General features: G+C 33.5%; 2 protein-coding genes across 2 annotated transcripts; one reads left to right on the plus strand and one right to left on the minus strand.

The window, feature by feature from the left end:
- Positions 1-99: 99 nt before the first annotated feature.
- Positions 100-13384, minus strand: ppan (Brix domain-containing protein peter pan). The gene is made up of 8 exons (XM_089255034.1): positions 13319-13384; positions 10291-10464; positions 8618-8941; positions 8202-8275; positions 7009-7230; positions 4248-4391; positions 2082-2272; positions 100-389 (listed from the first exon to the last, which is right to left on the minus strand). Exons 1-8 carry the CDS (start codon positions 13337-13339, stop codon positions 175-177), a joined length of 1365 nt encoding a protein of 454 aa, XP_089111160.1. The 5' UTR covers positions 13340-13384; the 3' UTR covers positions 100-174.
- A 191-nt stretch (positions 13385-13575) lies between these two features.
- On the plus strand, positions 13576-24538 carry Syx18 (syntaxin 18). The gene is made up of 10 exons (XM_089255181.1): positions 13576-13952; positions 15440-15504; positions 16398-16513; positions 18056-18130; positions 18888-18954; positions 19168-19336; positions 20306-20364; positions 21459-21528; positions 22868-22948; positions 24367-24538. Exons 1-10 carry the CDS (start codon positions 13806-13808, stop codon positions 24460-24462), a joined length of 945 nt encoding a protein of 314 aa, XP_089111307.1. The 5' UTR covers positions 13576-13805; the 3' UTR covers positions 24463-24538.
- The last annotated feature ends 1089 nt before the right edge of the window (positions 24539-25627 follow it).

Genomic DNA, 25627 nt, shown 5'->3' on the forward strand with positions numbered 1-25627 from the left:
AAACCAGAGATACTCTATACATATTGGACAAATCAGCCAACATTGCAGTTTGACATTCCAACAATTCTGAATATGGATGAACAAAATTGGACAAATAACTTCAGTATAATATGTGTATTTTCATTTGATACAATAAAAGCTAACAATATCAGTTTAGCACAAATGCTCCTTCAGTTACTTTTTTTTCTTATGACGCACTGCACTAGATTTTCGCTTTGCCCTCTGCCTTTTCATCTTGGCAGCTTTCCGTTTTTTCCGTCGGATTAATGCTTTTTGTAAAGCTTCAGCATTAGCCTTTTGTGATTCTTCTCGACTCATCTTCTTTCGTTTTGAAACATTCTCTGTATCGTCATCTAACCTTCTTTTCTTTCGTAAAGGCTTTATCATATCTATGTTTTAGAGAGAAAGAAAGGAAAAAAACATGATACTGTATACATGCAGCTTATGAGAATCACGGATAATGCTATCATTTGAGAATTATCATTTTTGCGCAGAATGAAAGGACCAATACCATAACACAGGAAAAAATTTGTTTATAGTTATCAGGACTTTGGGAAATGTTATAAATTTTTTTTCAGTCAAATTTTTTTTTTGCATATTCTGAAGCTAAGGTTTGACCAAACTTATTTTCTTCCCTATAAGTCATCATTATCAGGTTGCAAAAACTATGCAGGAGACTTCCACCCCCCTTCTTGACAAAATTTTCCGTACTTAATTCGCCGTGGCCCATGTATGTGTGGAGCTGCTTTTGCAATGGTCTTCCTATAAGTGAAGCCAAGTGTACAAAGAAAAAAGTGTTTCCCTTCAGTTATTGATCAGTTTCTTTCACTTGACTAGATTCAAATTTCTTTCACTGAGAGACTTTCTCAAGGGACCTATGAAACATATTGAAAAAACAACCACCACCACAATTTGTGATATACGTTAGACAGTTACATTCTAAAGTCTCACAATGGCCAAATAACGAAAGTGCAGGATTTTAGCTCAAAGGGGAAAAAAGCACTGTTTTAGAATAGGAAAAAAGAGGAATAATAGCACATTTTACAATTAATTATGTGGGAATGAAAAACCGTTCGCAAGTTTTTCCCCCCCCCCCCTACCTGTTACTATATGTCTCATTTTATCAAATGGGATGTATGATCACTGCTTACAAAGGGGACTTTTTCTGATAGTTATTGTTATCAGAAACCCTGAGCCCCCCCCATGAGATCGCATTAAGTGGCATGGACTGTATAATGTTTTATTCTGCGTATTATCATTTTTGCAAAGTAGGGAATGCATGAATATCATAACTTGGGGGAAAACCGTTTAAGGCCATCAGAACTTCAGCTAATGTAACCAATTTCTTTTCCGCCAAAAGGTTTTTCTTTTTTGCATATTTCAAAATCAAGGTTAATATTAACTCATTTTCCCCCAAAACGTTATCGATCAGGATTTAAGCTAGATAAAAATTCCTTTAGCAAAAAAGCGAAAATGATAATGATTGAAGATTGGATACCTACTCGTTTTGTACCTTCTGTATGCATTTTTGTGAAAGTGGCTACTACTTCTTTCGCATTCTAAGATTTTCGTTTGAATTTTGCAAAAAAATTTTCAAACCCTGTTATCAATCAACAAGACTAGCAGATCAGAAGGCTCCAGTCAAAAGTTTCTGTACTCAGTTAACAATGTCCTAATCGGGCCATAATAGCCCTTATAATCCATGTAGTGTAGTGCTTCATTTGAAGGCATGTAAAGAGCAATTGAAAAAAAACCATTTCACATTTTGCAACCGGTTATGTGGGAAAGAAAAACAGTTGTCCCATCCCACCGAACAGGACATATGTTCATAGAAATACAAAAGGGATTTTTTTTGGATATAGTTATTAATTGGTTATTAGAAAACCGGAATGCGTTTATTTGATCATATTAAGTGGTAAGTTTTCAAATCATTAATTTAATATTTGGGTTATTCTCTGATGAAATCAGGGTTGCTATCTGTATAGGAGCAATCTAATTTCTGTTTGAACAATGTTCTTGATCAAACACATCATAAAATTAAAACTATATATATATATATATATACATTATTTTTTACATACCTTCATCGGGTTTCTCTCCAACTTCCTTTCGAAACCATTCGTCATCATCATCCTCTTCAGCTGACTCACCGTTCTCTGCCACAGGAATATTTTTTCCATCTATTTTATTCTTTCCACTCAAATTTTCTTTTTCTTGCTGTTTCCTCAGCACGTTCTTTTCTTGTTCAGCTCTTCTTTGAGCTTTCAGTTGCCTGAAGAGAGAAAATACATTGATATATTGCAAGCCACCATGGAAAATGTCGTGTGGCATGCACAAGTTCTTGGAATACTTAGATATGGGAAATATTGAAGATTGGGAAGTACTGCCTTTCAATGTATTTACTGATGAATATTCTGGATTAACAACATTTGAGCATGTAATTTTGTGTATCAAAAATTTAAAAACTTATTTATTTATTCATACAATATTGTTGGCCCTTGGGCCTATACAAGAGGATGAGATTGAGAATGACAAAGATATTGTTTGATATTGAATAAAAAACTAGTGATAGTGGGAGATTCAACAATAGAGCTTGGGAGTTTGTTTCATTCACCAATAGTATGAGGAAAGAAGCTGTATTTAAAGCAGTCAGTGGAAGCAAAAATAAGTTTTAATTTAAGGGAATGGAGAGTCTTCTAGAGATGTAGGATGGTTTGGCTAAGATACCAGAAATATCTATGTTGAACTGACCACGGAAAATTTTATAAAACAATGTTAGTCGAGAAATGAGATGAAGAGTAGAGAGAGGGAGGAGATGAAGTTCATTTTTAAGTTTGGACACAAAAATGAAAGATGACCAGCAGTCATGAACAAATCGGGCGGATTTATTTTGAATTGATTCGAGTTTGTATTACTGGAGGTGTAGGGGTCCCAAATTTTTCTACTACATTGAAAGGCCACATTGCACCATGTCTGCTCAAATCATTGAAACTCAATGCAACGAGTAAAGCCATGGGTCAAATGACTTTTAAGGCTACAAATGGCTCAAGAAGACTTGTATCCAGCAACATGCTAATCCCATGCTGTGAAAGCACATAATACCACTAATTTGTAAAACCCAGTCAAGACAGTAGCATGAATGCACACTGGTTTCCCATTGGAAAAAGTCTCAGCAGAGAGCAGGCAGACCTTTAACATAATACTAACATAACACAAAATTGGGCAGTTTGCAAATTAATCAATTTCATTGTAAATTGACTCAGCCTATGTATGAATTTAAGACTTTGGCCAGGCAGTTCACGATATGGCTGGAGATTCCTAGCCGAAGTCAGAAAAAAAAGGCAAGAATCAGGGTCATCACTATTTGGCACATTTTTTGTGTGATAGTTATATGCATGTTACCTATGGCAACTAACCGTATCACAGTCATAATATGTTAATAATATTTTTCCTTCAAAATTTGACGAAAAACCTATATGTGTATATTATATAAATAATTTTTTCTCTTGAATGTCTCTTTTTTTCCTTTTTGTCACATGGAGCTTATCCAATACAGCTACTATATATAACCATGTATCACACGTTGGCGATGAAAAACATGGATTTGATGCCCAACGTCTTACATCAGTACATCAAACATTGACCAGGGATCTGCAGCCACTTCATGAATTGGTCGACTATAGCAAGAATCATTTCCACAAATCAGACTTTGGCCAAAACTCTTCCCCCAATTTGCGAATCAGCCACACTTTGGGCTTTGCATACACACATGAAACACATTCCTGAATGTACCTAGTTCGTTAGAAATTTCCAGAAGAATGTTTACTTGCCTGGTTTGTAAAAGGGCCTGGATCCGAGTCCCGGCGAAGACAAGAAGACTTTTTTTTAGTTCACCTCAGCATAATCCAAAAGAAATTAGTGGTAGAAAAATGCACAAATTTCAGATTTTTAGAGTTAGGATTTAGATTTTAAGATTTAATTTAGTTTTAAAAAAATTATAAAATTGAATGCAGCTTTCACTGCAAATATTATAATTCAGATTAGTAATGAAAAATTTTAATTTGACACATCACAGTGTCACTTCTGCTCATTAGCTTATATAAAATGTCTCATTGTAAAAAAACAAATGCCAGTGGCTTCCAAAACTTTTTAGGTGCCACTGTATCTGAATAAGAAATTGAAAATCATTTGTTAAACAAATTATAGAATGAAAATATTTATGTGAATATACAGTATAAGTATCACACTTCATTTTGCGATGTTTTGCTTTGATAGCTGCAACTTCTTCCGGTGTTTTTTGTATATATTCATGGAAAAGCACATCCCCTGTACAGATACCTTCTTCAATTTTCACAAGTTGAAGTTTCAGTCTTGGACCTACTTCAGACAACCTGGAAAAAAATCAAGGCACTAAGGTCAATGAATATACAAATAAAAGGCCAGAACAGGTAAAATGCTCAACGAGGTGGCTAAGAAAAAGATGCCCATAACAAATATGGATATCATATACATCTAAAGTACAGCAACCCAATTAAAAATGCAATTATAAAAACCTGAAACTGTACACACATGATAAAATATACAATGCCAATAAAGAATACTTATGGTTGTCTTATTCTAAGTATATATATATCTTTTCGATTTACCCCAACCTTGATAATCCCATATGCTAATCAAAGATTCTGAGGTTAAAAAAAAGTTAATTGCTTATTTTTGATGTTTAGAAATATATTAAATAGATTAATCCAATGTAATGACCAGAAAAAAATTGAACAAAATTTTCAAAGTACATCAAATAGAGGAAAAAATATCTGCAATATTTTTTTCCATGTAAATGCTCCTCGCATTCGAAAACACCTCCAATTAATTTTTAATATATCCCAATTTAGATCCTACATGCACAAATGGCGATTGCTATTTCTTGTAGAATTTTTTTTTTTAAATTGCAGGAAGTTAAGCCCTGACTTAAAGGAATTGTGTAAGTTTTGAGTTAGAAATATGGTGAATATAAGGTGGTCAGATGTCTTGAAAGGTTCCAGGACACCTTTTTGTCCTAATTTTTTCTTTGCACATCAAAGCTACAGTGAAACCTTACTATATGAACTTGAACCATTCAAGTCTAAGATTGTTGTTGTTTTTTTTTGAATTTTCTCTTAGCTTTTCTCATTTCTTTTACATGAAATGCCTTCACATCTATTTGAAAGAGAAATATATGTGGAAAATGATTCTGAGATGGAAATAAATTGATTTGGCTCATGTGACAGTAACTCATTGGATTCATTTGAAATTGGCATGGAAATTTAGCCTGTGACGTGATTGTTTCATGTTAGCACATGTATTCCTACCAACTAAAATGTTTGTTAGCAGAATTCATATTAATTAGTTGAGGCAATAAAACGTCAAAAATTTTTGTTAGCCGTAAAATCATTGATTAGCTGAGGTATTACTGTATCCCCTATGATCAGAGGTGTATGTGCAGGGGGGGGGGGGCACTGGTCCCCTGAGCCTCCCATGAAGGCAACCAAAAATTAGGAAAGAAAAATATTTGTGAGAAAACTAAAATATCAAAAGAAAATACCCTTTATACGATGTAAACTCAAACCTGTTTTTGTGCGGTGGATAGGGACCGCATAAAAAAAAAAATCGCACAAAACTTCACGAGTAGCTATAAAAAATGTTTTTCGCAACACATTTAAAAAATATTTTTTTTATGCGGTGGATAGGGACTGCATAAAAAAAGTCTCACGTAGAAAATAATTCAAAATCTTAAGAAATAACTAGAAATTGCTTTTTTTAACGAAATCAAGACACGAGGCTGGGCAGCTACTTGAAATCTCGCCAAACCTTTTGGAATCTGATTTAGAAAATACACATGCAAACATTTTAAAATATTTTATTTACATATGTACTTATTTTACACATACAAAACTGTTCAAAATGTATAACCATTATCCTTCGTAGTCTGACAATACGCGAATTTTCTTGTGGTAAACTGGTTCAAAATCACTTTCGTCACTTGAAGATACTACCTCGCACTCGTTTAGAGTTGAATTTTTTTCAGTTACCCAATAGTCGGTGATCAGTTTTTGCGACGACTGTTGTTTCACTAGACGCTTGTATATGTCTCGGTAGCCAGATATACAAGATTGAAGGTCCTTTTGGAATTTTGAAGTTCTTTCAGAATTGGCATCGATTGCAAGAAAATGACCTTCTAATTTACTGCAAAGTTCGAGTCCTGCATAGATTTTATCTGCTGTCATATAATCGGGTTCTTCTTGCCCATCAGTAACATCTGTTACATAATTTATAATGTCATCATCCCTTACGGTTTCATCCTGAATCATTTCGACAAGATCATTTTCACTGAAAGTATTAAAACCTCCGCCGATGCCATGTGCTAGCGTAACGATGTGATGAAATATCAAAAATCGAAAAAACTAAATCGCCGATCAAGCCTACTAATTTTTTTTATTGATAACTTCATCAGTTATGTTCTAATTTGATTGAAATTTTCATAAACCGCACAAAAAAAATTGCACAAAAAAAGACCGCACAAAAACAGGTTTGAGTGTATTAACCAAATTCTGTTAATATAATTCTGTTTGAAGGGTGGTAACTCAAAATTTCTCGGAAAGACAATTTTTGTGCCCCCCCCTTCCAAAGATCGATCCTGCGTACTCCCCTGCCTATGATATCACGAATACTTAAAGAAGAATTAAACATTTAATTTATGTCTTATTTCACTGGAATTATTCATGATATAACTGAGAATAATAATTTTTAACATGAACAATGAATTAATGAAAACAATGAAAAATGAATGACTATTTTCTTGCTACTACATTACTTACTATTTCTACTACATCGATGTCAACAACCTAATACTTTGATAGCTTTATGTGACATTTTTACAGACTACTTATCAACATTTTTTAGATATTTCTGTGAGTGCTTTGTAAAATTATGCATAAACTTTGGAAACCTGATGTGTGTTAAAATAATGCTAACCTTATCGCACTTTTTTGAGATGCAATATTCCCTCTGCTAGATATCCGTTGTGGTAATGTGACTTGATTTGGAGGAGCATCTAATTCTGCTTCACTCTCAGACAGGTTTCCAGATTTCACCAGAAATTCACTGACATCATGATAAGCACCAAGATCAGGAACTTTACTCTGAATCAACTTCTTGACACCTTTACTCAACCCACAAGGAACTACTCTGATGGCACTAGTCAAATGAAAAATGCAATTAAATTTTGGTATTGAAAAGACAGTTATGAACCAATTCTACAATAAATATGAACTTTTCTTCATATTCATTTCACTTTATGAATGAATAGATGGTATTTTTTCGAGTTCTTTACCGGGGGGGGGGGGGGGGATCTTGCATAATGAGTTCATGAAGAAAGAATTTTGAAAGTTTCTAACTGGATAGAAATAAATTTTTAAAATTTAAATTAATACAGCTAACTCCCTTTGTCCTACAAAAAGCAAACATTATATGGGAGGTTGTTATATCAAACTTTTCACAAAATTGTCAAGTTTAGGTGCACCACTTTTTTCCAATTGTTGGTCCTGTGATCGACTACCTGAAGAAGGAAATACTAACTCTTCTTTCATAATTGAATCATGATTTTTAATTATAATGAATGAAGTACTCATTGGAATTCAATAATTTTGCTATTTCGGCTTTTGACATCACACAATTTCTTGTTAACTTCTGCTGAAACTTTCAATTTGAGATCTAAAGATATGGCACATTGTTTAAGACAACCAGGTCAAATGATTTATTTTCAGGAAGAAAACTTTGAGAAATTTAGTAAAACTGCAAAAAACCAACCATATTGGGAAGTGGGAGTGCGGCACTATGTGAGAAAATATAAAAAGAATGGTAAGAGGTGGGGGGGGGGGGGAAAGAAACATCACCTACCTAGGATTTTCCATAGAAGTGATGCTTTATCTTTTCTTCTCCAAGTATCAAAGGATCAAAGAGCAACAAGGCCAAACACACTCAATGATGGATTTTGTCAATTTCTTTGTGGGAAAAAAGGGGGGGGGGGAGTGTACTGGGCTGCGTTTAGTCATTGTAATAAAAAAAAACATGGTAAAAATGGGAAAAAATTTGGGGCCTGTCGTTATAAATAGAAGTTATAATGAGCGTTGACTGTATAAACTTGTATAAAAATGTTAATTACTTACTACTGTCGTAAGTCAATTGTTTTATCTGCATTAAAATTCATAAGCAGGCATCTTCGAATGTCATTCAAAGTGGTCTAAAAATCATAAATTTTTGTCATTAAAAACTGCAACTTAAAATCAATGATCTAAAAAACATATCAAATGCTTATAGAATAACAAAAACTTGGTTATTATTCGACACATTTATTTTTTCACCAGGATTATATAAGGTATGTATTAAACACTATGAGAGAAATGTGCCTGAACCAGAGAGCAGCAATATTTTTATATAGGTGATTATATAGAAGGTATTGCTATGCAGGATTTTCACGGATTCAGGATTTTAGTTTCAGATGCTAATTCCAATATATGTATATGCATCATACAGCTTTAAAAAATAATCAGAATTCACATAAACTGAGACAAAATAATAATACCTTGTTGATGTTTATAGAAGGGAACATTCCTTGAAACATGGAGGTCATGAGTTTAAAATGCAGCCCTTCACCGCTGAAATTGTTCAGGACCAACAGAGGATGATGTGAGAACAATTTTTCATACACCACAGGTTTCTTAATAGAGGAAACAACATCTTTTGCTAAGCAATACTCATGAATGCGGAATGTCAGTGTGGGTCCACGTGGAAGTCTGATGATTCTCAGATACAGAGCTATTTCTGACTTTGTAAACACAATCAAGTGAGTGACGTTCAGCGGACCAGCAATATGAACAAAATCTTTTAGAACATTGTGCTTCTGAACCTATGAATTTAATGGAGGAAAAAATAATTAACAAACAAAATTGGGGGGAGGGGGTAACCACCAACTGAATACATCCATTTTTCTATTAAAGTATTATTCTCATCACAGAATGTGATGAGAATAATACTTTCCACATTGAATACATTCAATTAAATTCAATTACATTTGGACCAACCTTACAAAAGAATCAGAAAAAAAAACTGTAAAGATATTTGTACAGTATCAATAAATGAAATAAAACAATAGGAAAAAAAACCAAATAAGTGTCTGAAAACTCTGGCGTAAGCAAAATTTTGAGTCATCGCTTATTCATTATTAGCGATCATATAACAAACTCTTTTTGCGTGAGATAAAATTCAAGAGTATGGAAAATCTTTAATGCACACAAAACTTTATTGAATCAGTATTTTTCATCAGCAGATTCACCTATAAAAGCAATTTTTTGTGTGCTTTTGATAAACGATTCAGTTTGGGAAGTATATGGATAGATGTGGATGCACTTAATGAAAAAATGAGGGTTTGACAAATAAAAAAAATAAAAATAAAAATTAGGCGCTAGAAAAATTTAGTAGTAGTAAAACACCCCCCCGCCTAAAAAAGACAGTCTAACATTTCTTCCTTGAATCTCAAAGGATTTGGAGCATCTTTTAATGCTGGTAGATGTTGATGCGGATTTGGAAAATTATGTGTCGTCCTCCAATCAACCAGACATAGAAAATTTTAAGAGTGACACTATAAATTTTCTAATGGCCATGGTGACCTGGTGATTGAAAATTGCCAAGCCCAGATGAAAATGTGACAACTGTGAGAGTAGACACATTCATATTGGTGGGTTTTACCAATCCCTTCCCACAAGCAACTACTACTCATTAAAGGTTTGAATGGGAAATATTGAGGTTATTTAGATCAAAGGTGTTATACTTTTTTGGAGAGTGGGAGCCATTTCATTGGTTGGAAAATGTGTCATGAGTCACTTATGTGATCTGAAAATGTCACGAGTCCCTTGAATGACCTGGATCACTTAAGTTAGATAGGAGCGCTCCTCTGGTCACTCAAGTAATTTGATAATCTTTCCTGGGTTGCTTGACCAGTTTGTGTAATTGTGTCACATCAGATGACTCGGAGGGTCACATTGGGCCATGGATTGAGCATGTATTGTATGAGTCAGATAATTTTGAAAACACCAAAAAGCACGAGAATAATGCCAGCAGTAAGTTTCACCTGACCAATCACATTGTGATAAATGATTCATAAGAAAAAACTGACCAGAAATTTAATGGAAAGAGTTAAAAAATAAGAATATAGCAAATCACATTCATAACCAAGTTCAAGGAAAATATTCTGCATACCTTCAACTGAGAAGCTGTATAAGGTTCCATCATTTTCCTGAAGTTCATCATCAAATCATGTCCATTTTTACCAAGTTGTCCTCTGTGAATGACGAAAGAATGAGGAGCTTTGACTATCTCTTCCGGCTCCAGGCAAGCCTGTGACTTCCTGGCATTTTTGACTGCACGCCCTCGCTGAAAATGGAGAAACACATCCAATGAATAAGAGCTCAACTTATAATAACTTATTAAACATGTTATATATTTTTCTTGGCACAGGAAGTCACCATGGGTCTGTGTCCAGAGATTTTGATTCATGGGGGCTCTATTTTCTGTAGAAATGGCAGATAATTTTGTGGGAAGCGAAATAATAGTTAATTTTGGTATGAAAAATTACATTTCAAATTCATGATTTCATTAATTAGTATTATGTGAAGGGTCTATTTTTCAGATCCAGAATTGAGGATGGTCTGAAACAGAGACCAGAATTTAGGCTGGACGGACTCCACTCCTTATATATAAAACAGACTTAACCTGCACATGGAAAACATTTCATTCCTTCAAATAGCCATTCTGATACCAATGAATACTCATTTACTTAATTATAACATGAACCTTGCACACATTCCCTGTGGAATTTCTAATGAATCGGAATAGTCCTCCAACTACAAAATGAAACTTGGCTACGCATACCAAGTCAAGTCAGACAATTTTATTCAAAAAATGATTGCATATCGAGAACAGCTTGTCAGCAACCGAGCCTTCATTTGTTTGGCTTACTCTTTTAGCAAAGAATAGAATCGTTCGACATCATTAAACATGCCCTAACCAAGTTTCATCTTGTGGTTGAAGGAATATGCATGCCGGAATGTGTTTTGAATGTATGTGTGGCCCTTAACTTATTCATGTTGTCAGAGTTGTGCCTTTTTCGTATTTTGGATAGGCTTGAGTGTTTCTGTGGCGCGTTTCAATTTGCTGACGTTAGAAGTCCTCGTAGGTAAGTAATATAGATGCAATTGTTTTATTAATTTTGATTACTGACCGTTTTGGTGACATCACAGTCATTTTCTGCACACTAGGCCTAATTAGACCATGACCTACAGCTTATTGCTAATTCCGAACAGCAGCTTTTTTTGTACGTACCGAGAGGTTGATGCACTAACCCCTCAGTGGACTTCTTGCTGTAGCTATCTTTTTCTGTGGTCACATCACAAGTTTCTGTTGCACCTTTATGTAGGGAAAGTCTCTGACAAGGACTAACCGGGTATTGAATTCACAACACCTCTAAACATCCTTTGGTACTTTAGGCAAGTATCTTATCGACCTGGGATACCGTGCCCTTATTAATTTTGAAAAGGTATGGCAAGCCGTGTACAAAAACTAAGCCCTCAACTTTATCTAATCTGCAGTACATCAATTAACCCTCAACTGGTGTAGTGGATCAGACCCCACGCATTGCTCAACATGCCATGTCTCCGGTGCATCCTATTAGGAGGTCATTCAAGTATTACGCAAGAGGGGGGTTTAAGGTTGCTTACGTCATCAACTATTTTTTTTTGAAGATATGAAATATTCTAAGATGCTGATGAAATTTTGCTGGGGGAGGGGGGGGGGGCAATGTTTTGCTGACAAGGCGGGGGATCAAAAACGGCTAAAAATTTGATGACGTAATACTCGAGTGTCCCTTATCAGTACCTTTCAAGCTAGTTGTTTACACATGTTTGGCCAATTTATGAGGTTCTTCAATTTTTGTCTTTCCGTTACTTCATTCATCAGTTACCTCACCATTCGCATAAGACATTTGATGTCTAATGGCCGTAGTGTTGAGATAGAAAATGTGTTTCGGAAGAATGCCAGTTTTCTCGATAACGGTTTCAAATTAATGGTGAAACTTCGAATAGCTGAGGTGAGCAAGAGGATAGTGTTGTTTGCAAGTACTGTGTTTCCAACTTAGAATAACACTAATTTCGGTGCTTGTGAAACTATAATAAATATTATTTTAATTTTTAAATTTTATTTTCTGAGTATATTTTAACCATATCTGTTCAGTATTTAATCATGAAAGTTGAGTTCAAAAAATTTATTTAATGAATATTTTAAAAATACTTCAAAAGTCATATATCCCTGCATTTTTTTTCACGTGTGTCTTGATAAAAGAACATTTTTGACCAAATAATTACAGAAATTTGAAAAAAATATTTAGTGAATTAATTGACGGATGAATGAAAGCATGTAAAAAAACCCATCGCTTTTAATGAAGACTCTTTTTGTTGATTTTTAAAATGCATTAATACTTGCTGGACAAAAAGACCCTATGACGCCAGTTACGGAAAGAATTTTCACAATGCCAGTTAAGGGTTAAACGTCTGGAGTCAGGGATCTCTAACAGATTCAGCAAAGAGCGTGATGTCACTGCAAGTCCTCTGCTGTACACCGAATAAACGTCCCGCTCCGTATACTTATCCTCAGCATAAATTTTACCACGAGCTGTAAGGGGTCAACTTTGTGTTCATTTTATACATTTTTACGTGTGCCATACTTATTGTAGTTTTCGTTCAGCGAGAATCAACATTCCAAATATAGCACGCCTATCGATGATGTATGAACTGATACGATTGTGGGTTTTTCAAGCGCAAGGATTTACAAGTCCTTACTGGGCCTTAACATGTGAATAAAAATTAGTTCATCACTATCAACTTTCAAGTATCATGAATCTTTTTCCAATGCTAGTGAGAAAATAATCTTCGATCAGTGGTGACTTAACGGGTAGAACAAATGGTAACGAAATGAAGATTTTTATTGACGCCCGTTCATTCAAAAAAAAAATTGATGAATAAAACTGGCTCCAGGTGGGGCCCCTAAAAAGCTCGAGAGATCTGTGGTGGGGGTGCCCAAACTCGCAGTCATTGGCTTTTCTTAATGCACTCAACACGCGATGGATTAATCAACTCTCGAGAATTAAGAACTTTTAAATATAATCGAGGATTAACCATTCAAATTTTCAATTAATTATTTCATAGTAAGAAATTATATAATTATTAATACATACCTTTCCTTTTCGTTTCCCCATGCTTCAGCACACCATGTGCATTTGTGTACAACAAGCAAGGATTTTATAAATTAATGATGATATTATCCCACTAGAAACTAAAAAAAAAATTGTTACTGGGAAAAAAAGAACATTAAAGAACATGATTATTATTAAATGCATGAAAAATTTCATTTTCTCACATTAATCTGAGTTTTTTGAGCGGAACTACTATTTACGGACATTTAAATAAAAGTATTTTTATTTACGTCTCATTGGAGATGTCAAAGCCGTTCAAATCTCGTGTTTACATCTCTAGAATTTTCTTCAATCTTTTAACGATTTCAATGATTTAATTGCCTATTTGTGTTGTGATTGCGATTTTTTGTGATGTGACTAACCACGTGTTAGGTGAAGACTTACGTAGAAAATTATATGAAGTTGTCCTCAGTGGTTTTTCCGATACGTATTTATTAATATTTTATAACAGCTGTTAATATATTTGGTGATGGATATAACGACGCTGTTTAAAGCTTGTATTAAAACTGTGAGAACTAGAAACAAAGCGAATCATGGGCCCGCCGACAAAGACAAATTGCTCCCCATTCCTTCTTCGAGACAAACAACGGAATTCACAACAAAAGCCAAAGATATTGTAAGTTGTTATGGTTTGTATAATAGCCACGTGAAGGACCCAATTTTGATTTGAAGTGGCAGATCCCTGTGACCCACTACAGCCGAATCCTGTTTTAACTAACTCACAGGAGAAATCACCTCGTTATAATGAAATTTCGTTTTAAAAGAATTCCACGTTTTAGCATTGCTCCTATGTAAGCTTATCTGGGGGATTAGAAAGGTTTACGTTATAAAATGAGATTTTCGCTATAACGATACTCTTTAAAACGGGATTCGATTGTAGTTCCCAGTTCTAAGATGCAAATTCGAGAGCCGATCTTGCCGTTAAAAAGTATCGCTACAGAGAGCAATCCGGTCAACAACATTCATGCTAGGCACGAAAAGCAAATATAAATCAGCCAAAGTTGTCTGCTTCTGACTTTGGAAGAGAGATGGCGCCAATATTTGAACACACAATAAGCATTCCTAAGAAATAAAGTTTTTTGCTTTAAACAACTGGTGTTTTTTTTTGTTTTGTTTTTAGAGGTTGTTGCTTATTATAATTGTAAATATATTGATTCTAAAGTATGATTTCTCAATATTAAAAGCATTAAAAAAAATCTTAGTTAATGAGTCCTTTTTGAGTTATGCACAGCTTTGCATGGAAACAGGTTGGCTTGGTGTTTTGGCGGCATACTAGAGGGGTGCAAATTTCACCTTTTAACCTGTTCTTCAACATTGTAGGAGGGGCAGTCAAAATCCATACTTGCCCCCGGCTGACTAGGCATCTAGTTGCAGCGGCCCAGGTTATGCATCATTAGGAGGCACTCATGGCTGCAACAAGATACTTTATCAGTTGGGGCAAGCTATAATTTTGGAGTATCCCCCTCTACTCCAGCATCCAGGGCACTAGACTCACCTGCTCCCCCCTCCCCAGCTACAGCCTTGAGCTGCAATTATCTATTGAAAAAAATCATGATTATTACATTATCATGCTGTCTCTTCGCTTTATGCTATTTAACTTTAAATTTCTACTTTGATTATTATTATCCCAAAACAAACGGGACAATAGCTAGGACATTGTCAAATCACAGCTATTGGCATGAAGCAGAGCTTGACCAATCTAGAAAAAATCTAGATGCCAGCAAAATATTTTAAGAGCCAAATGTATTTCTTTTGCCAGAGCTAGTGATCACACATAGAAAATTTTAGGTATCAATGCCAATTTTTCAGTTGTAATGGTGACCGGGTGCCTGGAATTCGTCGTACCCTGGCATGAGATAATTTGATTCTTTTATTATATTAATAAACATATCGTAACATACATGTACACATATAAACAGCAGTATATTGAAATCATTAAATCATGCATTGAATTATTGATATCATAAAAAATCAAGTTATTAAAATATTTTTGCTATTTGCCCAATTGAAAAAAAAAAGATTGAAATACTGTGTATTAGAAAAATGTTTTTTTTCTTCAAATTGTTTCATGGTTATTAACTCACGTTCTTGATCTTGTTATAGATTGCAACAATTAGCAAGATGAAAGACTTTTTGCTGGAACATAGAAAGGACTATATTAACATTGAGTAAGTATTTAGACATATTCATATTCTTATTTTTGATCAACTTTTCTAAGTGTAGCCTCTTTCTAAATCAGATTTACTCAAAAGATATAAAGATATATAGTTTTGTCATTTTTGAAGTATATTTATTATTTTTAATAAATAAATTTATAATTCAAGTACACAATCACGTTCACAGAATTTTCTCAAAGGAGAGTGAGGTTATATATTTTTTCTTCTTATGGGTGGGAGGCAGTCGCATAGAGAGCCAGGGGAGCAGTGGGTACTCGAGCACCCACAGTATTTTGTAGCACTGGCTTGAACACCCCCTGGAATTGATTCAGAAATAAAAATCTCCTATGTAATGATCAAGTTGAGCATCCACAGGTTTGAAACATCTCTCACCCTCTCTGAAAGGGGAAGGTGCTATTTTGTAATCCCCACGATTAAACCCCCCCCCCCCCCCCATAATCACACCCTTTGCATACACCAAAGAAGAATGAAGTCAATTTCTGATTTTTTCCCCCACTCAGAACAATCAAACAGCTTATTTGATTGTTTATGTCTAGATTTACACATTTTTTTTTTTTAAATAAATGTTTTAAGCACAATAGAATCAGTCAAAGTGGAACACTTACATTTCTATAAATATATATATTCAAGTTAGAGAGGTGTCTGAGATATAAAGGTACAGTATCATAGACATTCTGTGTTGTAGAATTATGGTTGGTTCCTTTATTTTCAAACTTTCCATGCAAGGACGTATCCAGGATACAGAGGTGTCCAAATAAATTGACAGTTTTTAATTTTTCCTGAAACAATTTAACCATACTTATTTGCATTATAAGGCAGATTCTATAAATAAATATTTGACTGAATCTTTGTTTAATTTAATGTTATTTTGAATTTTTTTACAGTCATCTCTTGTATAATTCATCAGGCATGACCGATTCTGAAAGAGATAAAATTGACAGTGATGTTCAAGTCTTTATGCAGATGTGCATTGATGTTATTAAGAGCCTCAATAAAGAAGGTAAGACCATAATCAAAACCAAATACGTGGGGAAAAGAATATTTTTTTCTGAGGAAGTATGTATAAAAATATAGTCAAACCTCTTTAATCAAAGTGTGCAACAATTCATTCACTCATCCATTAATCCATGTGAAATTGCTTCTTTTACACAAAATTCTATTTTAGCATTTTGCAAATATATTTTTTCACACGTGGATTATTTTTACAAACATGAATGTACTACTATTTCACCACACACCAACTGTGCTGCAGTTTACTAATGTTAAAGAGTTGGTTTGGAAATAAAGGTGCCATCTATCGATGGTTTCTCTCAAGTTCATTGGAGAAAATATCTTGTTATCTGTATTCTTCCCCTGGTTCGAACCTGGGACATGATGGCAACCTTCATGGTGGTAGACAAGCATCTTACCACCACACCACTCAGGCTATATGAATGTACTACTACTACTTGACCAAACATCAACTCTGACCATATTGCTATACTGCAATTTACTGACATTAATGAGTTGGGTTGGAAATGAAGGCATTATCTATCAGTGGTCGTCTCAAGCTTGTTAGGAAAATGCCTTATCTATATTCTGCCTGGGTTAACCTGAGACTGTGTTAGCAACATTCACGGTGGTAGAAAAGCATCTTACCACCATGCCACTCTTGGGCACTTACACATAAATGTACTGGGACATTAATTTTTAAATGGAATTGGCTGGATTATGTAATAGTATTTTCAGTGTGTGTGTGTGTGGGCCAGATTTGTGAGATGGCTACAGCGCACGAGCCCAAACTGATATACTCATCCCATTGTATGCAGTGATACTTATTTTTTACAAAACTCTCTTTTGAATGCTAGGGGTTGTGGATCACTGGGATAAACTGTCATTTTATTTTCTAATGGGACAAAAATATATGTATATTTATACAATTTAGATTTGTTGACACTGGAAATCTAATTTGGTGCAGCAAAAGTTTTTGGGAAAAAAGTTTGAGATATGGATGTGAAAACTACATTGATTTCAAGCCTAAACTGAAGGAATTTTTTTTTCTCTTCAGATATCAAGGCTTTGACTGTACATATGTGAAGAATTTGGATGAACAATGATCTATGTCATTTTTTTAAACTTGAGAGAAGGCAGTGTTATCAGTTATCACTGAATTATGGGATATTTTTTTGCCTGGAAGTGACATAGACCACTATTCCATCAGGGAAGGTAATTGAAGAAAACAATGAACACAATGACAACATAGACATTGCTCCAATTGATAGAACTCAGGATTGCAGCTGTGTACAGTGGCATAGCAATGACATACATTGGTTTCTGCAGTAATTGACTTGAGGAATGTGTAATGGAACCAATATGAGTTATTTAGTGTAAATACTGATTTCATAAAAATTTAAGACCATTATTCAGTAAACCTCCCTCCCCCACTTAATATATTAATTTTACTTTAAATTTATTGTTATAAAATTTTTCTCATGAGTTTTTAAAATTTCATTGGTAAGTTATTGGAATATGCTTGCATCCTAATAATAATTTTTTTATTTAGTAAAAAAAAACCCAGAAAGTCAAGCTAAAGAACATCAAGAAGCTGTTGTCTCATTGATTGATAGCTATTTGAAAGGTAACTTTGGGTTTTGATTATACATATTGAATTTCTAGAGAAATTTTCCAAACATATTATTTTGCTGAAATTCAATAGGGCTTTTTTTCCCTCATCCAAATAATTAAAGATGTTCAATTCCAAACTCATTTTTTACTTTACAAAAAAGAATAAATATTTCAATTCACAATTCAGTGCTTATCTTATCAGTATACTTATCTTATATAATACCCCCTTATACAACCGCAAAATTTTAAAAGAAGAATTTTCTCCATAAATTTACTTTGTTATTATTTTCTTACTTGCTACATTAATACTATATTTCTGTTAAGCTTCAAGCACGTGCGTATGTAGGTAATGCATGCTCTCTTTTAATCCTTGTATCTCTTACATAAGCATGCTTGCTTGAAAGTTAAGATGAATTTCGTGTTTGTGTTATCAAAGGCATAGGTTTTTTTTTGAAAATGGGGGGGGGGGCGGAATTCAACATATAAAGCTTTTGTAGTAGCAAAGTAATTATATTTTTCTGTTTGTGTGATCATCATAATTAAGAATTTATACTTTTTTTTTTTTAAATGCCAGAGATGGCAAAAAATTGGGTTTTTGTGTTATTGAAGTTTTTCGAGCTTCTGATGTTGGCAAATGTCTTTCTCGTAAGGGCAACTAATAACACATATGAAGCCTTTTTTTTCTATGTTAATAGAATAAAAAACAATAATTTTGGTATTTTTTTTCCTTTCATGATTGAAAATTTTGATTCCATTGGTATTTTTTGTAGCTGTGTGCAAAATTTACAGTGGTCAGAAAGCTATTCGTGTGAAAAGAGCTATTGACAAACAGAAGATGTGAGTTGTGTTGCTTCAGTCAATTTTTTTAATTTCAGTATGTTTTATCTTATCTTACTGAGGCTGGTAAATTTCTAACAATTTGAGTGGTCTAAAGAAGCAAAAAAGAGTTATCTATCATTATGAGTTATAGTACTTCCTTTAACACAGCTTCACACTTTTGAAGCCATTCTATTCATTCCCTCATGTTGGATTCTCATGCACATGTTGCAGGTTGAGGTTAGAAAACGATGTCAGGCAAAGAAAACATACATCTGAAACCGATTCTTATAATCAAATGGAAATACATAAGAATGTAAAGAAAAGCTCTTCTAATGCTGATGAAATGATGGAATCATCTGAACCTGTAGATGTAAATTTATCTCCAGAAGAATTACAAATGGTAAAATATATTCCACATTGAAAATTTTTTTGTTGTCTGACTGCCTCTTTTATCTAAATCTGTAGATTAATAGTCAATTGATACAAATTCATATCCAGAATTGTAATAAAATATTTCGCAAAGTAACAGATATTTCTACTATTAAAACATCTTGGTATATTTTTAACATTCAATATCTATTTTCTTGAGAACATGATTTTTCAAACTTTGTGTTATTGTTATTACTACACTTCCTACTTCATTAATATACTTTTTACCCTAGCATAGGGTTTCAAGCATGACCATACTGTTTTGCAGCATTATGTACTGTAATAATCTAATGAATTTATAGTGTGGTACAAATTCAAAGTCACTTACTCATAAATTTTGCACATTCTTATTTTCAAAACACTTAATTTCAGTTTTTTATGAATGTGAAATTTTATTGAAATGTATTCGGATTAGTTGTTTGAATATGTATGAATTTATATTTCAGTAGGTTAATAATTAGTTTGTTTATTATTTATTTATTTAGTATTAATGGTATAATCTTATATTTTAACAGGATATGACTATTAATAAACACTATTATACTGATTTACATTTTTTATGCATATGCAGAGAGGATTAAATAACTAATGAGTTCTTTTATTATTCAATTAGTGCCAAGTTTTCTGAATGTAACAAATCATTGAGTAGATGTAAAAAATATCCATAGTGTGATGAGGGGACAAATAAAAATTTATAACACACAGACATTTTTGTATTTGTATTTGTACATGTTTTGGCTTGTGGTCAGAATGAAAGAGTGTCTGTGGTGGTCAGAGTTGTTTCCTTCACTTCAGTATTTTTATTATAGTTTCGAGAAAAGTGATTCTTTTGATTAATCATTGAGTAGATTTATGCTTTTTGAAAAATTTAAATAGAAAAAACTGATGTTTATATGTCAACAATATGTCTGTAATGTATTCATTGTATTAATTTTTTTAGTTTGAAGAAGAAAATCGACGCTTGTATGATGAAATGAATACTTTGGTAGATGAAGTTAGGTAGGCTGATTTTTAATCTCTCATCATATACCTGGTTATAAGTATTAAAGATTATTCATCTCAGGATTTCTTTTATTTTATAATTGATTAAATTATCTATACTGAATTGCTACTGAGAAAATTATAGATGCATGTGATATATATATGAAATGAAATCTCTGTAGAAAAACTTCCACTTGACCAGACAAAAACATACATATTCCCCCCGCCTTAGCTGGCATGCAGGACACGAGGGAGACCACTATGCCAAGAATACCCATATTTTCCAGTATACCAGTAAATCAAGTTACATATTCTAGAATATACTTAAATATCTGAGTACAAAGAATCAATTTAATTGCCTGATTTGACTCTTCCCTGTTCTCTACATTTTAGGATCCTCTACTGTGTTTTCGAACTATGTTGCAGAATTTCACTAATAATGCTTTTGCTACCATGAATCTTGATTTATTGAAAATGCCAGATGTTAAGCATATTCATTCTCAAAGATTTGAAGAGCAAAATAGAAAAACCAGTAGACTGCAAAGTATTTTTATATTCTTTGATCATGTGTTTAACATTCGAATAAGCTGGGCAAAAATGAAAGAATTGCACTGGAAAACACAAGGCTGTTGAAAAGGGGGTTTGGTCCTCCCAAAATGTTGGAAAATGACTGATATATATATAGGGAATAACATGCTTAAGTGCATGCTCTCTTTTTACTTTTGTCCCCCCCGCCCTAAAATGACAGCTGTCCCCTCAAAAATAAATTTCTAGCTATAGCCCTGAAAACATATTATATTACAAAATGCTATGTTTCAAATTCTTGGGGTTGAAAAAATTCCATGTCAATTCTTTTTTTGTACATAGCCCCTCCAGCTACTCTGTAATCTTTTTTGCTGAATTTTTGAGGGTATTCAAGATGCTATGTCATAACTTATCTACTTAAATTTCAAGAGAGGTATTCCTGCCACTATCGGACCACTTTTGATGTCATAACTGGCAACATGATATTGTAATCCATGTGATGAAAATGATGCTCAGAAAAATATAAAATAACACCTCTTTTTTTCCCTCTCATGTCTTTATGTTTTTGATTGAATTTCTCTTGATAGGCAAATCGAAGGCAAAGTTGTTGAGATCAGTAAGCTCCAGGAAATATTATCAGAGAAAGTTCTGCAGCAGGTTTGTTTTCATTGTTGATGATGTAGTTTATTTAGTATTTATAATTTCGTCCATCACATCAAAAAAAAAAAAAAAAAAATTAAAGAAAATACTGACACATGTACTATAACTACTCATACCTACACGAACATTCTATGACAGTAGAATTTTATTTTTTAAGTTTTGAATTTGATACTGAACATGAATAGTTTTGTAAAATACATTTGCATTTAATAGACACATTTATATATTCATTTTCTTCCATGTTCTCACAGGAAGATTATTGTTTTATATCTGCTTATAGTAACTAAAATCTCTAGATCTCACACACAATAAATTAAAATGACTTGATATGATTTGCTGCAATAGATTTGTAGATTTTGTTCTTTGTTCTCACAGAAATGCTTTTCGTTTTTAAAAATTTTGGATCAAATTTTTATGACATAATGAAACAACTATAATCATGAGCAGTTTTATTGGCCTTGCTATAGACTAGTGACTCACAATATAATGGACAGTTAATAGCAAAATGCCCCATTAAAAAGAAACAAAAAACATGCGGTATTATCGATCTTGTACAAACTGATATCATGCTGTGAATTTTCTTTTATCAATCTATCCAAATCTTCAAATAGCATGACAAGATTATATTGAGGTTTTGAAGATTTGTTGACTTTTAGAAAAACTTTATCATACTACTCTTTATTTTAGAGGGCCACTTGCTTAAAATTTTTTTCATTTAGACTAATTAAAATGAAGAATCAAAGAGAATAATACTTATCTCTTTCCTAAGCAAAGCCAAATATTGTGAAAGAACAAAATCTTTACAGGATTCTCAAAAAATAGTATGCAAACTTGGAAAAGAACGTAACATCAGTAGATATTATAACCTGGCTTTATAAAACAAATGTTTCACATTGTAGTTTTTATACCAGTGGTTCTTAAACCGGATTCCACAGACATTTTGGGGAAGGTTCTTGTGGTTTCAGGGGTCTGTGAGCTTGGATGATAAAGTAATTAACTTATTGTTTTTATAGTACTATGTGATGAATATTTATTATTCTGTAGAGGAGTATGTAGCGTTCATCTTACTGACAAAAGTGGTTCCTGGTCTTCATTTTATTGACATAGAGTCTGTGGAACACAAAAAATTATGCTTAAACTCCTGCTTTATATGGAACATTTGTTCATTGAAAATCTCTGGTGCTAAGGGGGGTTGGGACTGAATCAGGGTTTTTGTCAGTATATGAATGAGAGCAAAGAGTGTTGAAGATAAAAATAAGTGTGTCGTATATTTCTTATTGACATTTTGTTAATTTTGTACTATTTACATTTTTTTGAAATAATTTCCTTTTTTAAGGATCAAGATATTAGCAAGATATCTGAAATGGTGATTGGGACAACTGAAAATATCAAAGAAGGAAATGAGGATGTTCTACAGGTAAAATTCTGTTGCCTTCACTGATTTGACTACTTTCCTATATATCTACAATTTGTTTAGCTGCTTGCAACACTAATTATGAAATATCACTGATAAGTAGTTTAAGGCTGTTCTTCATGTGATTTTCATACTTTGTTTTGAATGTATTTTTATTGACTGACAATCAGTTATCTCAGATAAAAACTGATTCCTAACGCTGATCCCCCTGTTTGAGGGAAAATTCTACTGTACCAAAATCTAGCTCCATCGATAACAGATATCCCCTTGTTTTTTTAATAACTTATTGGTTTATACAAAAAGATCTTATGGTCAATCCTATCTATATCCTTCAAAACTGTGAATGCTTTTATTATGCCCTAGTGATTTTGCCTTCTAATTAAAACATGTTGAGTTTCTCCGATGTATCTCTGCATGGCCATCAGCGATAATTCATATTTTCTCTCCAAGCCCATACTTTTAATCAATACCAGCTTTGTTGGCAATTGAGAGTGAACACAGCATGGACTGTATTACTGATTGGCTGTTTCGGCTATTGTAGCCCCCCCCCCCCTCCAAGGGTGGGCATTGGTACTGGATGGAAGTAATCTGAAAGATGTTATATACAGTTGAACCAGGCTTATAACAAATCTATTGACGTAGCAAATAAATAAAATTTTTGGTCCCATGTCATGGGATGTTCCCTTATTATATTAGCTACAGGCAATCAAATTTTTAGACCCTTAAAGTTTTGTCATAATTGGTTTTTTACTGTATCTGGCGGTAATGTTATGGCATGGCAGTAGTAGATTCTTACAAATAATAATAATATTGATCTGTTTTTGTCCATTAATTTTATGAAATTTCATAATCTTAATTTTATTTATAAGTTTAAAAGTCTAAGTTTTTAAGTCTAAGTTTAAAAAAATGTACACCCAAACCCTGCTGTACTAGTTTTGATATTTTATATACTTTAGACTCAAAAAACATAGGCACCATCTAATCTCTCTATTATTTCATAAAATCCATTATTATATACTCAAATAGTACCACAGTTAAGTTATTTTGATTTGAACCCATGCCTTACCACATTTACAGTATAACAGGATTCCACTGTACTTCTAATAATTATTTCCTACTTAATTCCAACAACATAGAAATCATCAATATGATCAAAAACCTTTGAGGTAAGCTTCAAATTAAAATTTCATAAAAATATTATGAACTCATGAAACATTCTAATGTATGAATTTCTGAGATACTATTCAATGCATATCAATGTACTTATTAAGATTCTATAATCTTATCGATAACTATCCTATCATCATAAAAAGCAAACATTGTTGCTTTGTTGGAAACTTTTACAAACAACTTGCACAATATGTTGTATTATATTAACACACATGCAGAAATTTCTCATTCATTACATTTTTGTTTTTTAGGCAATAAAGAATAAAGCTGGATTCAGAGTTTGGATTTTATTTGTTATCATCGTTCTTTCAATGTCTATACTTTTCCTTGATTGGTATAGTCCATAGTTTTCTCCTGTGTGCGAGTAATGAATAGACAGACTTGCTATATTTCTTTGTGAATAAAATTATTTATATTTTCCTATTAATGAATGAATTTTATGAGTTCTGAACAAGTCTAGGCGGTTTTTGTATCACGAAGATGTATAAGAATATACTGGTGATTGCTTCGGTAAGAATACACCAAGTTTCCTTCAAAGCAGCTACCCTGTGCTATGTATTGTTGCCATCATTCATGCATAATTATCAATGCAGATTTTTTGCAAGGTTTCTTATGTCATATCCTCTACTGTATCATTACTTTTCATTGAAACTTGAGAACTGTTGTGTTTAAACATAATATTTTCGTGTATATTTCCACAATCATTAAATATACCCAGATCTCGCCCAACGAGTCCCTTTTCTTTTTCCATGGATGAGTAACTTAAGGGTGATGACGCTTCTCAAGTTCAAGTAGAGTAGGATGAGGCATAAAAAAATCGTGCAATCTGAAATTTATATATTTTCGTAAATGATAACAAAAATGTTAACTGTACAGAATTTGAAGGAAACATTTCATAAAAACAGGGTAGCAACTAGATACTTCATTGACAAGGAAGGCAATTCAGTGACCCCCACTGGTCTGGCATCCGGTGCAGGAGGCCCTCTTGCCCTCCCCCTAGTTGCAGCCCTGCTTTAAAAAAAACCATCAAGACTCCACCTGCTTCAATTAAAAAAGTTCCGGAATTTTCGGAATGTACTAGTACTGTTTATCTTGAGTTGATTTCAAATGTTATCTGCTTATAATCATGAAAACAATAATGATGCATAATATGACTGCCTTCAAAATACAATGTTGCACACTACTTTACCGCACGCCGGCCCATACCGAACTCCGGTCATATCGCCATAGAGCAATTCACTACCGATCGAGTCGGGTCGGAAATGAAGGTGCCATCTATCGGTATGGCCGATAGATGGTTTGTCTAAGGTGCAGTAGTGAAAGAACTTGTTTTCTATGTTCTTCCCGCGGACCTGACGGCTGCCTACATCGTAGTAGACGAACATCTTACCACTGCGCCCCTCGGGCAATGTCGCAGACAAAAATATGCTTTCACTGTAATATATGTCAATACGTAGTTCATTTTTCCACTTTCAAACAGTCCCCCCACCAAAAAAAAAAACCACACTCATG

This window comes from Pholcus phalangioides, unplaced genomic scaffold (genome assembly GCF_987345545.1).
Source record: "Pholcus phalangioides strain wild (caught in Gottingen) unplaced genomic scaffold, Ppha-v1.0 ptg000042l_1, whole genome shotgun sequence".
Taxonomy (NCBI): domain Eukaryota; kingdom Metazoa; phylum Arthropoda; class Arachnida; order Araneae; family Pholcidae; genus Pholcus; species Pholcus phalangioides.

Excerpts from the sequence above, each read along its gene's own strand:
- ppan (XM_089255034.1), bottom strand. The coding sequence starts at position 13,339 with ATGGGGAAACGAAAAGGAAAG. Across the intron at positions 8,276-8,617 it reads CTTCTATAAACATCAACAAG|ACCACTTTGAATGACATTCG; the intron begins GTATTATTATTT and ends TATGATTTTTAG. Across the intron at positions 390-2,081 it reads TGGAGAGAAACCCGATGAAG|ATATGATAAAGCCTTTACGA; the intron begins GTATGTAAAAAA and ends TCTAAAACATAG.
- Syx18 (XM_089255181.1), top strand. The coding sequence starts at position 13,806 with ATGGATATAACGACGCTGTTTAAAGCTTGTATTAAAACTGTGAGAACT. Across the intron at positions 18,955-19,167 it reads GCTATTGACAAACAGAAGAT|GTTGAGGTTAGAAAACGATG; the intron begins GTGAGTTGTGTT and ends CACATGTTGCAG. Across the intron at positions 22,949-24,366 it reads GAAATGAGGATGTTCTACAG|GCAATAAAGAATAAAGCTGG; the intron begins GTAAAATTCTGT and ends TTTGTTTTTTAG.